The following is a 16,668-nucleotide window of genomic DNA, read 5'->3' as shown; positions in this document are numbered from 1 at the left end:
AAATAAGCCAAATCCAAGATGTGGCATCTTTCTATCTATTTATATTTATATTACATAACCAAAACGTCAGTGGTTATTTGTAAGGGAATTCAACCTGATGTGTGAGGAAGTGAATGCAGCTTTCCTCGCAGGAAACAACAACAGCAGCAGCAGGAAACCGAGTCTTCTTCTGACAGCGAGACTTAATGAACTGCTGTAACATTCTAGTTTGTCCGAGCTTCCTCGCTGTTTATGCCCTTGTCTTATTTAATTTGGCAGCCATGCCAGGATGTCCAGTCAGGCATGGTTTATCGTGTTAGTAGTCTGTTAGGCCATTTCATTATTAGCATGTCTGGCTTACGCTGGAGGCTGGAGCACACAGCCGCACTGAACGGGGACCAACTGCAGTCCGCTTGTTTTAAAAATAGAATCGAGACCCCGGTCTTGTTGTCAGTCAAGGTTATGTGTGTTATACACTTATACCATTTAAAACAATGGATGATGTGAGGATATACTATTTTCACCATTTTACTTAAGGTGTGTTAGCATGACAATTTGCTTTTTTAGCAATGAACACAAAGTACAGCTGGATTGGGTCCTTTTTATATTTCGACCTGCGCCAGATGAAAAGTCAGAGGATCCCCACAGTTGTGCCAAAAAATTACCCCAAGGGGGATATTAATTGATAATATGTGTCCTGAATTTCTTGGCAATCAATAAAGTAGTAGATGAGATGTTTCAGTCTGGACCAAAGTGGTGGATTTGACCGACATTACCATCCCTAGAGCGACGCCGCTAGCATGGCTAAACATATGAAACCTTTTACTGCAGCTAATCAAATGTAGAGGACTGCTAGTTTTACAATGCTTTATATTACATTAATGGGAATAATTTGGCTGTTGTCAAATTTATAAGCAATTTTAGGACAATATTATGGGCTCTAATAGATAGTGATGGACATTAGTTTGTCATTGGTTTATTCTTTACAATAGTTTATAGTCAATTAGAATAACCGTCAGATGAGCTCTAATATCTTACACATCTCGATATTCTTGTTTACTTCAGGCCACACCACATGTAATAGTTTTGGTGAGTCATTAGTTGATGTGTTGGAGCATGTTTGAACACAACCTTTTATTATTATTATTATTATTATTATTATCATTATTAACCAGCTACAAGGACCATTTCCCTTTAGTCCTACTGACTCTCTGACTGACACACTCTCTCATGCACATATGTCTCCTTTTAAAGCATCTTCCCAAATTTACATGTCTAAAAATACAACTCCTTCACGCACTTTGACTAAAGATGCATTATTCAATGCCGCCTCAGCAGAGTAATTAAATCTTAATCAGGGACGGGCTCGTGTGTGTGTGTGTGTGTGTGTGTGTGTTTAATGTGCACAATGTCCCACAGTCCACTGGAGCATTTCAGGCTCTTATGGTGCGTGACGATTTCAGAAGTCTTTCATTCAGTATAGACTTCACTACTGAAGGAAAAGGGCTCTGATTATCCCAAACTGACAACAGTCTGGTCAGATTTTTTTTTTTTTATTAACCTTTTTTTGGATCAGGTAGATCCTGATGAAGTGAAATGTTAATGTCAATGTTGTGGGGCACCCTGGTGTTAGAGCGTATAAGGTGCTGGCCCCGGTTTGAGTCCCTGTGGGGACCAACTTGTCTTTCCCCATATCCGACCCCCTGTTTTCTGTTTTCCCTCTACTATTAAGTTTAAATTATACCCAGTCTGTGTTAATGAAACTGTCATTGTGTTGAGCAACTTAGCGTTACAGTTCTTCTGACATGTATAGAACGGTTTCATTCATTGAATGTACAGTACCAGTCAAAAGTTTGGACACACCTTCTCATTCAATGATTTTTCTTTATTTTTATTTTTTTCTACATTGTAGATTAATATTGAAGACATCCAAACTATGAAGGAACACATATGGAATAATATGGTAAACAAACAAATGCTCAACAAACCAGAATATGTTTTATATTTTAGATTCTTCAAAGTAGTTGAATGAGAAGGTGTGTCCAAACTTTTGACTGGTACTGTAGGTGAAATCACTGTATCGTGCAGTAGAGTAGATTTAAAAAAAAAAAAAAAAAAAAAAAAGTGATCATATGAAATATTTATTAAACTGTCAGTTTGTATTTGAGCGGTGACGTCATGTAACAGTGTCAGTTATTGTGCCTAATCTGAGTCTTCATACTCCATCTGGACTATGCTTGCTTAAAGGTTTGTAACATGCTCTAATTAAAGCACCGTTGCTTTGCTTCATTCACTGATGGATCATTTATTTTGTCAATATTCTTAATTCAAAGAAGCCTTTTTTTATAGTTGGTGCAATTTTTGGGGTATAGTTGTCTCTGATCTCAGTGTTTTCTTCAGCCTCGTTTCCCGGTGTGGTAGAAATGGTTTGACCCGCGGCACACATTACATGTGTAGCCTCCTGTTCTGTGCCTTCACTGTTTTGTGCTGATGTCGTGTAGAGGCTTGCACCTTAAACTAAGCGGAAAATGTGTTGACTCTGCTCATCTCGCCGAAGCCTTCGCTCTGCGGAATATCTGGTCTCTAGTGTAATCCCTGTCCTTATGAGAATGACCCTGAAGTTCAGCCTGGCTGTTACTCATTTTGCAGCCCTACACACACACACACACATACACACACACATACACACACACACACACACACACACACATACACACACACACACACACCTCACACCAAGGTCTTCTCATCAGCAAGGACAGATTGGGCAGGTTATCTGTACAATGATGCAGGCTTCAGCTGTTCTCCATTCATGACTCTGATTGCCTTGTCAAGCGTGGATGGGTAATGGCTCGCTGTGTATGATAATGTGCAGTACATACAATATCTAGATGTACTGTATTATCAAGTGAAGCATGCTGTTGTTCATAAGAGTCCCGCACTTATCTAAGGTTTTGTTCTAATTCACCATCAGCGTGATGGGTGGAGACGTTGACTTTGAGCTCTCTGTGATATTTTTTCTTTATTAAACAAACGTGTCATATTATTGAAAATAGGGATGCGAGTGACTTTTATTTTCATCATCGATGAAGCGTTTAGGGTATAAAGTATCATAAAGATAGTGAAAATGCCCTTCATCATTTCTCTGAGCTCAAGATGATATCTTAAATTCGTTTGTTTTATCAAACCAGCAGTCCAAAACCTAAAAGATTTTCAGTTAGCTATCATATGAGAAAAAAACAAAACGTACAATCCTCACATTTGTGAAGCTAGAAATCTGTAAAAGTTTATCATTTTTGCTTGAAAAAATTCTGAAACAACTTTTTGGTTTTTATAATAGTTGCTTATATATTTCTGGCAGAATGATTGAAGAATTTGTTGACAAATCATTTCATCTTAACTTGAAAATAACAAATATTTGTTTCATTTATAAATGAATTGTGAGGTTTGGCCTTGTTAGGTGTTTTGAAGGCAGTATTTTTATTTCCCATAACTGCCAGCCCTAACCTAAACTGGGTTAAAAGTGTGACTTCAGGTTTTACCCAATCCAATTCTGATGTTTTAATATGAACACTTTTCAATCACAAGAAGGGAAATAAGCAGCTCAGAGCAAGCATTTAGCAGGCTTTACTTTTCTATGATTTAAAGTTCATAAACTGTAGGCATGTACTGCTGTTACAATACTCGCTCATGGTGTCAACCTTTAGTGTAACTAGGGGCATTGCTTTGCCACACAGGTTGTGAAGCAGCTCTTTTGCTGATCGGTGTTTCCCTTCATGTCTAAGGTGTTGGCGTTTGCCAGACTGGGTGAAGTGAGAACTGAGAAGGAAACCTGCTGAGAAAAAACAACACCTGGACTGCTGGGGAGGACCTCTGTGCAGGTGAGGACTGACGGAGACAGGAGCATTATTTCATGTTTATACAGGAACTTTCCCCCGGGGTCAGAAATGTAAAGGATAAAAATATAGACCGTTTCCTACCATTTATGTTTTAGCAGAATTTTATAATTCAAACTAAGATACTATTTAGGCTCAATCTTAATGTCTTAAAAATTATATCCTTTTTCCTTTCCTAATCATTCCCTTGATCCACATTAAATAAAACACACCATTGGGTACTATCCATAGTACTATGAAAAGGTGGATAAACTTTGTCTCTTTAATCTTGCACCATCATTTGGTTAGGTGTGTCGCATAGATTCGAAGCGATCAATCGATTGACAGAAAGTTTAACGGCAACTATTTTGATTTGATTCATTGTTTTAATCATTTTTTGAGCAAAGCTGATTATAAATCTTCTGGTTCTGGTGAAGATTTGCTGGTTTCTCTGTTTTAAAACATTATAAATGAATTATCTGGGGGGGTTTGCACTGTCACCAAGATGCTAAGATATCACCTTTTTTTTCACTAATGTCTAACATTTAATAGACCAGGTGATCAATTGATTAATTGACAAACATGATCTGTGGATTAATTTATTGAGTATTCTGCTTTTCATAAAGCATAGTGCATAGTTAGAAGGCCTAAGAACCCCTTTCCTCAGTATTGTGAGAATTTGTATCCTGGATGTCACTTTGTCACTATATTCCAGTTCATATAATTTACTCCATATTCTTCCCTGAGCCAAACCTCTGTGTCCCGGGGTTATCCAAAAAGAGAGTACTGGCATGGGAGGGAAATATGAAGTAAGAACGAACAGGAGTTAGATGGGGTGTTTCCATTTAAATCACATTAAAGTGAGATATGCAAAAGGAGATATGATTCAGGCCCTAGGCTTTTGCATACATTATGGAAATGTGAACGGACGAGGTATTAAGGACACGATCTTTGTGTGTCTAGGTTCACACGGCCGTCGGCAGGGTGGAGCTTCCTGACACATGGAGAATTACTTCCAGGCCGAGGCCTTTAACCTGGATAAGGTGCTGGACGAGTTTGAGCAGAACGAAGGTGAGCCAATTTGTTTTAACTGAAGCTGAGACGAGAAGGCAAAAAAAACAAACAATGAGTAATTTTGCTTGAGAAATGCAAAATGGGACGAGGTGTATCTGTGGGATTGAATTTACATAGAAGTTGTGGTCAGGTTATGTAACCCATGAGTCAGTCATCAAGGTTTCTGACAATCAGCCACCACCCAATGACTTTGAGTAACATTTCCAGTTGGTGAATGAGGGTGTGCAGAGAGGGAATAGGACTAATTGGATTATCAATTTCCCTCGGGTTTGTGTGAAACTGTGTAATTGGTGCAAGACAATAGTCTTTTTACTGCTCACAATGATAAAAGAAATTGTGTTAGGGCCGTTTTGAAAAAGTGCTTTCACAGCCATTCAACCAAAATCAACCATTTATGGTTCTCGTAAAGTAAACACACATTACTGAGCTGTGTATCTGCAGACTCTCAGCTCTCCAGTACAAACAGTCTGCTTATTATAGAGGAAAGACTGCTTTTTTTCTGGATTTATGGCTGATTATGACCCCAGAAAAATACCAGTCCTCCACAAACAGCATATTTTGATGGTGCTATGAGCTCAGTGTGTATTTTGGCTTTGAGTGATTATCTGTGTCCTATGCCAGAGATCCAGCTTGGCAGATTAACTCTGCGTGAGTGTGTGTGTGTGTGTGTGTGTGTGTGTGTGTGTGTGTGTGTGTGTGTGTGTGTGTGTGTGTGTGTGTGTGTGTGTGTGTGTGTGTGTGTGTGTGTGTGTGTGTGTGTGTGTGTGTGTGTGTGTGTGTGTGTGTGTGTGTGTGTGTGTGTGTGTGTGTGTGTGTGTGTGTGTGTGTGTGATGGAACCTGGTTCAGCACATACTGAAACAGCTTAGCATGAATTCCAGTGGAGGGGATAGAGCACTGTACAGTAGCTAGCATTACTGTGTGAGAAAGTCCTTTGTATAAATATTATAAGAATTTCCGCTTGTATTACACAGTATTCATGTGTCAGCTTGACTGATGGCTCCCAGGGGTGACCAAGCCGTTTGACCCACTTTCTCAGAATTACCCAGTCCATCCACACACTCATTTTTGATTCCATACCAACCTCATTTCTTAATTTGTTCCCTAGTTTCTTCCTTCCATTTTTAACTCTTTCGATCACCTGGGAGCATGTAGCTTTGTATTAGTTCATTTGAGCTCTCTGTTTCAGGTCTTTCATGTGACAAACTGTCACGCTATTCAAAAAGGAGGGTGAAAGGTGACTTATGCAAGACATAGATCAAATTATATGCAAAGTGCAGCAAAGCCACTAACAACAACAGCCCCCACTTCAACTCTTCACATAAAGACTAAGGTGATGTCAAATAAGGCAACATGAGATGGATATAATGGTCTGTTTTCCTCTCTTCTTTATCTGCCAGATGAGACAGACAATCCCATTCTCTCGGATGCAAAGTGGACCCAGATCCTGGCCCCGCCCGCCCACCTGCTCTCTCTGAACCCCGCCCTGGCCCACGCAGACCTCAGCCCACAGGAGAGTCCGCTGCCCTTCAAAACTCTCCCCGACTCCTTGTCGAGCGCCTCCCCAGGGGGCGACTCTAAAAGACATCCCGGTCCCGAACCTCCATCCTGGGTGGAGGAGAGGCCGGCAGACGTCCACAGCCCACCCCTGCCCCAACCCAACATCGGCAAACTGGTGGGCACAGACGACCACTCGCCGCCCCCTGTGACGGCCCGTAACGCTGTGGAGAATGGCTGCCCTGCCAGCCCAGCAAGCCCACAACTGGATGGGCTCAGCAAAGACACAAATTCTCCTCCAGACAACCAGCCTTGTGCTTCTGACCAGGAGGCTAATGGTCATCAGGAGGAGAGAGCTGCCTCAGCAGGAGGAGGAGGAGGCTCCACTGTCAGTCACACTCACTTTACCTTTGAGGTTGCATTGGGACCCAAAGATGAAACTCTGTCTATGAAGATTCATCCAAATGTGCAGCCCACAACACAAAATGGGGAAGATGTCAAAGAGGAGGCCAGCGCTGCTGTTTTACAGGACAATTGTAGAGAAAAACAAACTGCAAAATTAAAAGAGGAGCAGGTAGAAATCGTCTTGAATAGGGGGAGCGATGTTCAGGTTGGTTGTGAGGTGGAGGAGAATGGTTTATCTCCTCTTGACAGGGTTGGAGTGGAGGAGATGGAGAGGAGATTTGGTCCAGAGGGACAGATAGACCAACTCCTCAAGATTTCAAGCCTTCCCAATGGTTTTGAGCAGGAGAGCAGTAACCATTCCAAACTTAGGGAGACAGGAGAAGAGGAGGAGGAGGAGGAGGGTTTTTCTCCCTCTCCCGTCCCCTCGAAAGAGGACTCCGTCACTGAGGAGAAAGAAATGGAGGAAAGCAAGCAAGAGAGCAGTGATGGAGGAGCGGTGGGGTCCGGTAGCATCCAGCCAAAACTCCAGAACAATCGGCTGCAGCCGGTCAGCGTTCCCTTCGGAGGAGCACGACCGAAGCAGCCGGTCAGCCTCAAGCTCCAAATCCCACAGCCGCTGTCGGGCCAGGTCCAAAATCAGCTTGGCCCGTCCGCCACCAGCAGGAACAAAAACCAGGAGAACCAGTGTCGGAGGAGCACGCCCTCTGATACTACGCCCAATGGGACTGATCAGAGTGCAGTCGGGGTGAACGGGGACGGTGTTGTCCACTCTCCTCCCCCGATGCCCTCGGAGAGCCCAGACAACGACCTTCAGGCAGGCCAACAGGGCGCTCTGGGCAGGAAACCTGTCAGCTCCTTGGGGGAGGTCGCCCCTGTGTGGGTTCCTGACTCCCAGGCTCCCGTCTGTATGAAATGTGATGTCAAGTTCACCTTCACCAAGAGGAGGCACCACTGCAGGGCCTGCGGGAAGGTCAGTGGAGTGCTTTTATTTGAACATCTAGAATAAAACCCTGTGTCACACTTACAACAACAATTATAGCAACCTGCCATTTCTAGGCCAATTCTGGTAATTCATCTTCCCCAACACAATGTGCCGTCACTGAAGAGTACACACACTTACAAAAATGATCTAATATCTAAAGCATTAACAGAAAGGGTTAAAGGGTCCCTCAGAATAAAAGAGATTCCATTTTGCACATCTATAAAGTTATGTATACATTTCCTAACCTTACATCAGTCTTTACAGGTTAATCGACCAGAATGCAATGCAACCATGAGATAATTATTGTATTAAGAGTAAAGTCCATGACATTGAAACTCTTGCCAAAAAGATTGCTTGCTGTTACTATGCTGTTATCATTATTGCTTTCTCCACCTGCTCCAACATGTTCACATCTCTCCTGGGAATTTTGTCAAAGGGCATTCTGGGAATTACCATATGATGTTGGCCTTTCAAGGTAGGTTAGGGGACAGATAACATTGTATCAACGTATTAGGTGTATATTAGAGAATGGAGTTTTTTTCTTTCTTTTACATTTATCCATTACATTTATATTATAGGGTTTGAGCTGATGCCTTCATCCTGGGTTTCTTATGACAAGCGAGTAGCCTTCTATGATCTTTGTCAAAAACATGATGATGATGATGGTCAATTAATTGTTTAATCTATTATACACACTTACCTGGAATCATCAAACAATGTTTGATGGTCAAGCAGTCATCATTTTGCAGTAAATCTTAAAATAAACTGTACATAAATAATACAGCACAACTGCAAACAAAACACAATAAGTAAGTGCTTAACAAAAGACAAAGATCATGCATTCAAGGAGAAAAACAGTTAAAATGCATGGTATATTCCAAACAGGGAATATTATTTAAGGAGCTTTAGTAAGAATGTAAACCAAATGATGTACTTTTGATAGATTTTTCTTGCAGATAATCTCAGTGGGTGTGCAGGTAGCTCTCATTATGGCCACCCACACATGCAGCGGGGGGTGGGGGGGGCTGTGCTTTAAAGTGAAGATGTGGTCGCTGACACTGCACTGGAAAATCTCCGGGCTGCCACTTAATTTCCCATGGTGGTAAACAAACACACTCTCTGACACTTGAGCAGGGAGGAGCTGGCACTGCAGTAATACTGACACCACCACTGGGGCCGCAATACAATAGACGCAGCGGGATCCTCAGTGCACCCACCACCAGACTGGTGGATTCACAAACCCGTTTATGATGGTGCAGTTAGGATCTGAATGTTACCGGATAATGATGTGTAATGAGGTGCGATAAATGAAAAGTGCCCCCGTGCACAGCTGCAGCTCGTTGAAGCCCTGGCAGACTACAGGAAATCAATAGCCATAAAAATGGTACTTTTGCAGCACATTTACAGTACATCGCAACTGATTTTCATTTCTTCACCTTTTTTGAAAATACATTCTCCCAGTTAAGTAAAATCATTTGTAGAATTTTTGTATCCAGTGTGCTCATCCTTTTGTGGAATGTGGTACAAATCTATTTCTTTGGGTCTTGTGTGTTTTTTGTTTTTTTTAGGTGTTCTGTGCGACGTGCTGCAGCCTGAAGTGCAGGCTCATGTACATGGACAGGAAGGAGGCTCGCGTCTGTGTCACCTGTCATTCTGCTCTGACGAGTGGTGAGCATCATTTATTCTTATATATATAAATGCAACTAAAGCTGCTGTTTAAATTAAGACTTTACATGATTTATATTGTGATGGAGAGAAAGTAGAAAAGGGTTTAAATATTGGTCCACAAATAGGTACTTTGTTGGTCCCCAAGTTAAAAAAAAATAAAATACTGAAAAGGTTAATCTTGAGATTCATTTGAACTATAGTAAAGCTTAACTACAGCATAACTGCTTGTTCAGCACTCCTTCTCTTGACAGAAATGTATTCTTTTCAACAGGTAAGTGCAGCAGTGTTATGATTATAGCACACGTGTGGAGTGTAACTCTGTATGTATTATGGTAATGGGGCATAGCTACTGTGTAAATAGTCGTTTTCACAGCAGACATTTTGTGTCATAGCAGAAAAGGCACAGGTGTAATTCATAACATTAATTAGCTTCAATGGCTTACTGGGCCAGGTACTGGAACAGAGCCCTCGTTAATGAAATGTGATACGCCTGTGCTTGTCATACCACTAAAACTCCAAATTACTGCTGAAGTGCTTTTTTACCAGCATTGGCTTTTAAAGCAATATATTTGAAAAAAGGTGTATATGTAGAAGTCAATTGATGTTTTTATTACCAATATTTTTCTGTTTATAGATTTGGCTTTTTTTGAGGGTTTTTTCTTCTTCTAAGAAGCACAGTCACCCATCTCAAACATGTGACACCTGTTTATATGTTGGATTAGATATATTGCTAAAGAGCTGTTTTCTCCTATCTGTTTAGCTTTTAGGCTAAACACACACAAGCATGCATTTTTCCTGATGGTGTTTTCTGTCTCTGTCAGCTCCATTATGTGAGACACCGGCCACTGGAAGCAACCAGAGTCCGAACCCCAACAACCCAGCGGAGTACTGCTCCACCATCCCCCCCCTGCAGCAGGCCCAGGCCTCTGGGGTGCTCAGCTCCCCTCCTCCTACTGTCATGGTGCCTGTGGGAGTCCTAAAACAGGCATGCAACGAGGGTACGACCTTCACAGAGAACAAAAATGCTCTTAGCGCTTTATTTTTCACCTTTCTACAGTGTCATTCTTTCCTCACTACTTAAAATAAAGTGCTAGTTCTGATAAGGGTTTGCTTGCATACAGTTTTCCTTTACATAATCTTAAGGTGTTTCACTGTGGTTCTCTCACCTTTTAGGGACCATGACACGGGAGCAGAGGAGGGTGTGGTTTGCTGATGGGTTGCTACCCAACGGAGACACAGCAGAGTCCCCTAAACCCCCGACCTCCAGCTCAGCCCCCTCACAGTCACTGGCTATCTCCACGTATTCAAACAAATCCTCCACTTCTGAATCCTTAGAGGTAGGCACGGCACAACAAACATTCACCCACAGCTAATGCTATTAGGTGAGCTTGTTATGGTTATATTAGCTACTCTGAAGCCACAAGGAACTCTTTCTGTGGGATTCTTGGTGATTTGCTGGCTGGGTCACAGACTGCAGTGAGATTAAAGGAAACATTCCTTGTTTGCTTAATCAGAATTAGAAATCCCAGTCGACTGAAAAGCTTAAAGGAAATACAACAAATAACAGAACAGCAAGTTGAATCTGGTTGTTTCAGTGGTCGTGCTGCTCGTACACTCATTGGACTTGAATGCCACCTCTCAGAAAGATTCATGGCCTGTTGAACAATATCGTTGTTGAAGCTTTTAAATGGCTTCGTATATGATGGCCAGATGATGCTGTGCAAACAGAACTCGGGTATAAAATCTGACTTTCACATGACACTATGAACGTCATGCTGGCATGAACTCAGTAATGCATGGATTTGATTTTACGGCCAAAGGTTTCACTCACGCTAAAGTGACCTCTAATAACAGTGGCATAGTGGGGAACCATGGATACACATTGGGGCTCTTGTACTTTTTTTCTCGGAGTAGCGCTCTATTGCTTCCTCCAAATTTCCAACACTGTCAAAAATCCACTTTGAAGTTTGCATCTGGATACCTGTTGTGAATGCGGCATAAGGCAGAGGAAGTCAGTCATGGCAGTTTGAAACAAGAGCAGCAAAACAAATATCCGCAACATTATGTTTAAACAAAGATAATTTCAATTTCTTTATTCGTATTGTATGCATATCGATGACAGAGAGGCCGTCGCTGGCAATGCAAATCTGAGGCCTCAGGCTCCCTCCAATGATGCTCATTAAATATCTAAGATAATCATGCAAGTAAAATCAATATCTGAATCTAAGACATAAAATAGTGGAAGTTAAAATATGGGGCTAAAAGTGAAACGACTAAATATAAATAAAATATTCTAAATTTGTGTAGACAATGTTGCAAATTAATAAACTGAACGTAAACAAGAATGTAGTAAATTTATTAACAAAGTTTTACATGTATACTACAATAGTGATGAGCTCAAAAGTCCAATAGTCTTCTGGCCTGTGGCATGGAGCTCTCCCTGAGCTGGATACCAAACAGTTTATGGCTGAAGTGATTGGGTTCTCTTATAATCATGTTTTTTTCCTACTTTTCCTATTATTTCTAAATGGATGAGGCTGCTGGATTGGGAAACAGATAATCTGTATGACATCAGCTGACTGGAAGTAAAGAAGGACCCAAGCTGTTGCCTAGACACGCAATTACATTGAAATGAGCTAAAACGGAGCGTTTAGACAGAGGATATACAGACAGACAGACGGTATGAGAAAAGTAACGAGTTTTTGGAACATTAAAGCTTGTAAACATGTTTTAGTAAAAACCCTGAATACAAGTTTGAACCTGGAAATTACATGATGTGTGTCTTTTAACAACACTGTAAGCTATCTTAACCATGTAAACTGGAAATGATGCTATTACATACCAAGATCTATTATTAAATGTAGCCTTTCTTTGGGGATATTAATATGTAAATGAGCAATTCAGTGGAAACATCTGTTTACTTTTTTGCATTTTTTGTCTTTATTGGATAGTATATGGTGTAACAAAGGTCGCTGGCAGCTTCTGTCCTTTTTTATTTGTTTCTGTTTCTTGACTTTCAACAGTTGTGGAGGAGATTATTTGGGTGTGTCAGCACCAAGTCGACTTTCCACTCTGATGCATTAAAATCATATCAGGCAACTACATTTTGGACAACTAATGCGTGTGCCAAGTGTGGTTGTGTTTCAAGCATTTTTAGACCTTTAAAAACACCTTCGTTTTCATGGCGAACAATGCGTCGCCACGGTAACGGCGTTCCGCGAAACAACAAACTTTTGATAACTTTTAATCACTAAGGTCTTTAGATTGTACTGACCAAATTTGAAGTGGATCTGATGAATTAGCTAGCAAGCCAATTGCGCCGACCTCAGCCTGACCCCCCCCCAAAAAATCTTGCTATTTTCGCCGAGTCAGATTGATTTGCAAAATTTAAAGAGTGTTCGTTTATCCCAAGCACCTCTTTTCCCTGTTGAAAGACGCCAAATACATTCGAAGAACAATAGGTCCTCCGCTCTGACTACGTCAGTGCTCGGGCCCTAATTATCATTTTTTGTATGCAGCCATGAGAACCCTTTTTGGATACTGCATCTCACTGTATGTTATGACCTACATCTCACCCTACACCCCCGCCCCTCCTCTCTACCCCCAGGCAGCCCATACCCCTGTTGGGTCGGTGGGCAGCCCCGTGGGCAGCTCCTTCAGTCTGATCCCGGAGGACGGGCTCCCTCCCATCCTCATCTCCACCGGAGTCAAAGGAGGTACGGGAGGCCACATCACAGGTGCTTGCCCTCATCCTCACCATTCTGCTGCCTCCTCATTGCTCCGTCAGCTGCTGTGTTTGTGCTTGTTAAGTGTGTTGTACATGTGCTCTGCATCACGGCTCATGTTTCGACCACTCATTGCCAACGTGGGGTGGGGGGGATGATTTGTTCATGGGAATGCAGTGATGATGTCATGAAGAATTTGGAGGTCTCTGTCAGCTAGGTCTGATCATCATTTCCTTTTCTTCATCACATGTGACTCCTTTATCATCCTCACTCCTACATCCCCGCTCCCCTCTCATCCTCGGTTCTTCTTGTCGGTTTGTCTAACTTTACCTCGGCTCCTCCCTCCACCCTCCTCTCGTTCTTGTGCTCAACCCCACCTGCAGACTATGCAGTGGAGGAGAGGCCGTCAGAGATCGTCCTCATGCAGCAGCTGGAGGAGGGAAGTCCAGACCCCCTGGTCTTCGTGCTCAACGCTAACCTACTAGCCATGGTCAAGCTTGTCAACTGTGAGTATTTTAATAATGCAGGATCAAACATAAGGCACTTTTGATGAAGCAAAAAACAACTTTGTCAACATGCTTTTAAAATTTTCGATTTCATGAAGGTCAAAGGAAAAATACTTATTTTACAGTACACATTTTTCATTTTTCCTTATTAAGCTTTTGTCTTTGAATTACTGAGTAAAAATATAATTTCTTCTTCTCTTTTTTTGTATGTCATGCATGTGGATGTTGTTTTTATAACCCTTTTATTGAATATGGGATTTCAATTACAAGTTTTCTGAGTAATTTGTTCATTTATTCGGATCACAACATTAAGTTACCGTTACCGCTCTTAATTCCTATTAGCTCTCATGCTGTATGTAAGGTACTTTGCTGGATATTCATTTATGCACCTAGCATGTATGAAAATGTAAGACTTAAGCTTTTTCAGCATTGCAAGAGGGAAAGGGTTCTTTCACTGTTTATTGATGCCATGTTATGCTCTTTTCTTAAAAATGATAATTCTTGAGAAGTTCATAGAATTACCTTAAAATGCGGGAACCAGACGCGCATTTAATTTCTCTCTGCGCTCATTTAATCTTCTTGCCGGTGTCACCTTTATGTTAATCAGACTTGTGTTGGAAGCGTTAGAAAAATGTTGCTAGCTCTGAAATAGTTAAGTAATAGGTTGGCGTCATGACTTTTATGTGAAACTGTTTATTCAGACACGAGACAAACATGTAAAATTTGACATCGTGGATCGTATAAAATGTTTTTTCAACCCACAGATGTAAACAGGAAGTGTTGGTACGTGACGACTAAGGGCATGCACGCCGTCGGCCAGGCAGAGGTGGTCATTCTGCTCCAGTGTCTACCTGATGAGAAGACAATCCCGAAAGACATCTTCACCCACTTTGTGCAGCTCTACCAGGAAGCCCTCAGTGGTAAGAACACAACCAGCAGCTCCACCAGGAGGCACACAGTAAAACTAGTCCAACTCCACCGTAGGTGCCTGATTGCAGCTCATTAGTAGTTCTGTCAACAGGTGAGTCTACCTGTCAGGTGTTGTCCAGTTTAAAAAGAGCTAACCCTAAAATAATGTAGAATTATGCAAGGGGAAAATGTCCATGCTCTACTTTTCAGTTCCGTAGAGACGACCGGTGTATCTTGTCTTCCTCTATTTGGAAACGAGGTTAATGTCCACTGCTGTGAAATGAGTCTCTGCCTTTTTCATGAAAAATGGTGCGAACATTAGCATCCTGCTGTCAGGTCGCCTCCCTCCAGGCCTGACACCTCACCAACGCTTATCATGCGTTTTTAACTCCGTATGCTGCTGGAGCAAAATCGGCTAATATCGGGTGACTTTGACGGCTCGCCACCCTCAGGCTGTTTCCTTTTTTTTTTTTTTTTATATATTCACACCGGGGCAGTTTCAGGCTGGTGGAGGGGAGCCATATTGTGTGCGTCATTTCTGATTAACTAGCTGTCTGTCAGGTCTCGGAAAGAAGTGCTGGCTTAAGCAAGTCCCAGGCACTGAGCTTTGTCTTGCCATTATTGCGTTAGGTGGCATCGACAGCGAGCGATTCCTCCTGCAGATAATTAGTAACATGAAGCCCTTCTGGTAATATGAGGCTGTCGGGCGAGCAGGCTAGATACCTTTTTATTCATTGTTGTAGAACTTAATACAGACTAAGCAAGGGTCTCTATCCACACAGTAAACACTAAGAGCTGCCTTTCAGTTTTGCCTCGCTTTTCAGGATGAGAACACTGGTTTGACTTTTTTTTTTCTCATTTGCTTCTGAGTTGTGTTCATTTTCATCCTTTTTCTTCCTCTTTTAATTCTATCTCCTTCATGTCATTGCCTCTTTTCTCCCCCACTACCCGGCTGTGCCTTCCCCTGTCCTATTTCACCAACCCCTCCTCCTCCGCACATCTCCTTGAACACTAACCTCTCTCCCCTTCTTCCTCGTCTCCTAAAGGCAACGTGCTGAGCCACCTGAGTCACTCATTCTTCACGCAGAGCTTCCTGGGCGGGAAGGAGCACGGCGGTTTCCTCTACATCAGCCCCTCCTTCCAGTCGCTGCAGGACCTGCTGCTGCCAAACCCACCTTACCTCTTCGGCATCCTGATACAGAAGTGGGAGACGCCCTGGGCCAAGGTCTTCCCAATCCGCCTCATGCTGCGGCTGGGCGCAGAGTACCGATGTGAGTTAAGATCCTTGGGATTCACACTGTGTAGCAATAGTGAAGTAAAATTCAATGATTTAATGTCATTGCAAAGTGTTGACATTCAGTTTTAGTTATCATTAATTTCCATTATCCATAAAGAAACCTAATTTTGTAGCAAGTGCAAAAAATTATATTCACAAAGACAATACAATAACGCAATTGTTCCATAAATTTACAACAAAACAACTGAGTTTCAAAATGAATTCCTGAACTTGGAAACGGCAGATTACAAGAACATCTCGACTCAAGGTCCGTTTGGTGGGGGTTCTGGAGCTTTTCATCATATCACATGATTTTCATAAGCAGACAATTGATATCTCCAGTAGTCATGGAAATGTAGATATTCATATTCCCTTTTTTATTTTGAGTAGTATGGTCACATTAGTCTCCTGCTCAACAATATCTCCTCACAAGGTATCCCAAAAAAGGATGTGATGTCATATTTCTGATGTGGGCAATCAATGCAATCAAGTATTGCTCCACGGTCGAAACCTTTAAAAAGTCTGTGAGGGCAATCTTTCAGTTTGTAGTCTGGCTGTGTCATATTACACTTAACACAATGATCAAAGACGCTAGATTAATAAACTTTTGCATCAGTGTTTTTATTTTCCTGCAAGTTTTTTCAGAGCCAACTCGAGACCAAAACAGGAAATGCATGCTTGACTTGTGGGCTTTGTCTGCAGTGAATCAGAGACAGAGCAAATCTTTGTAAGACATGTAAAATATATAAGATAACCAAACCTCACAAAGTTAAA

General features: G+C 41.9%; 1 protein-coding gene across 2 annotated transcripts in view; it reads left to right on the top strand.

Annotated features, from left to right (window-relative positions):
• Nucleotides 1–16,668, top strand: part of zfyve9a (zinc finger, FYVE domain containing 9a) — a 30,956-nt gene that overhangs the window by 3,604 nt on the left and 10,684 nt on the right. For both annotated transcript variants that reach the window (XR_008532298.1, XM_054623146.1), the window contains exons 2-11: nt 3,765–3,860; nt 4,818–4,925; nt 6,327–7,798; nt 9,379–9,478; nt 10,300–10,476; nt 10,652–10,815; nt 13,086–13,215; nt 13,587–13,709; nt 14,474–14,629; nt 15,665–15,889. Coding sequence is in view for 1 of the 2 variants with exons in the window: in XM_054623146.1 (XP_054479121.1) it covers nt 4,856–4,925; nt 6,327–7,798; nt 9,379–9,478; nt 10,300–10,476; nt 10,652–10,815; nt 13,086–13,215; nt 13,587–13,709; nt 14,474–14,629; nt 15,665–15,889 (2,617 nt within the window). In the remaining variant the exon portion in view is untranslated. The remainder of the gene's footprint in view (nt 1–3,764; nt 3,861–4,817; nt 4,926–6,326; nt 7,799–9,378; nt 9,479–10,299; nt 10,477–10,651; nt 10,816–13,085; nt 13,216–13,586; nt 13,710–14,473; nt 14,630–15,664; nt 15,890–16,668) is intronic.

This window comes from Anoplopoma fimbria, chromosome 3 (genome assembly GCF_027596085.1).
Source record: "Anoplopoma fimbria isolate UVic2021 breed Golden Eagle Sablefish chromosome 3, Afim_UVic_2022, whole genome shotgun sequence".
Classification (NCBI taxonomy): domain Eukaryota; kingdom Metazoa; phylum Chordata; class Actinopteri; order Perciformes; family Anoplopomatidae; genus Anoplopoma; species Anoplopoma fimbria.
This window is presented reverse-complemented; position numbering and strand designations above follow the sequence as displayed.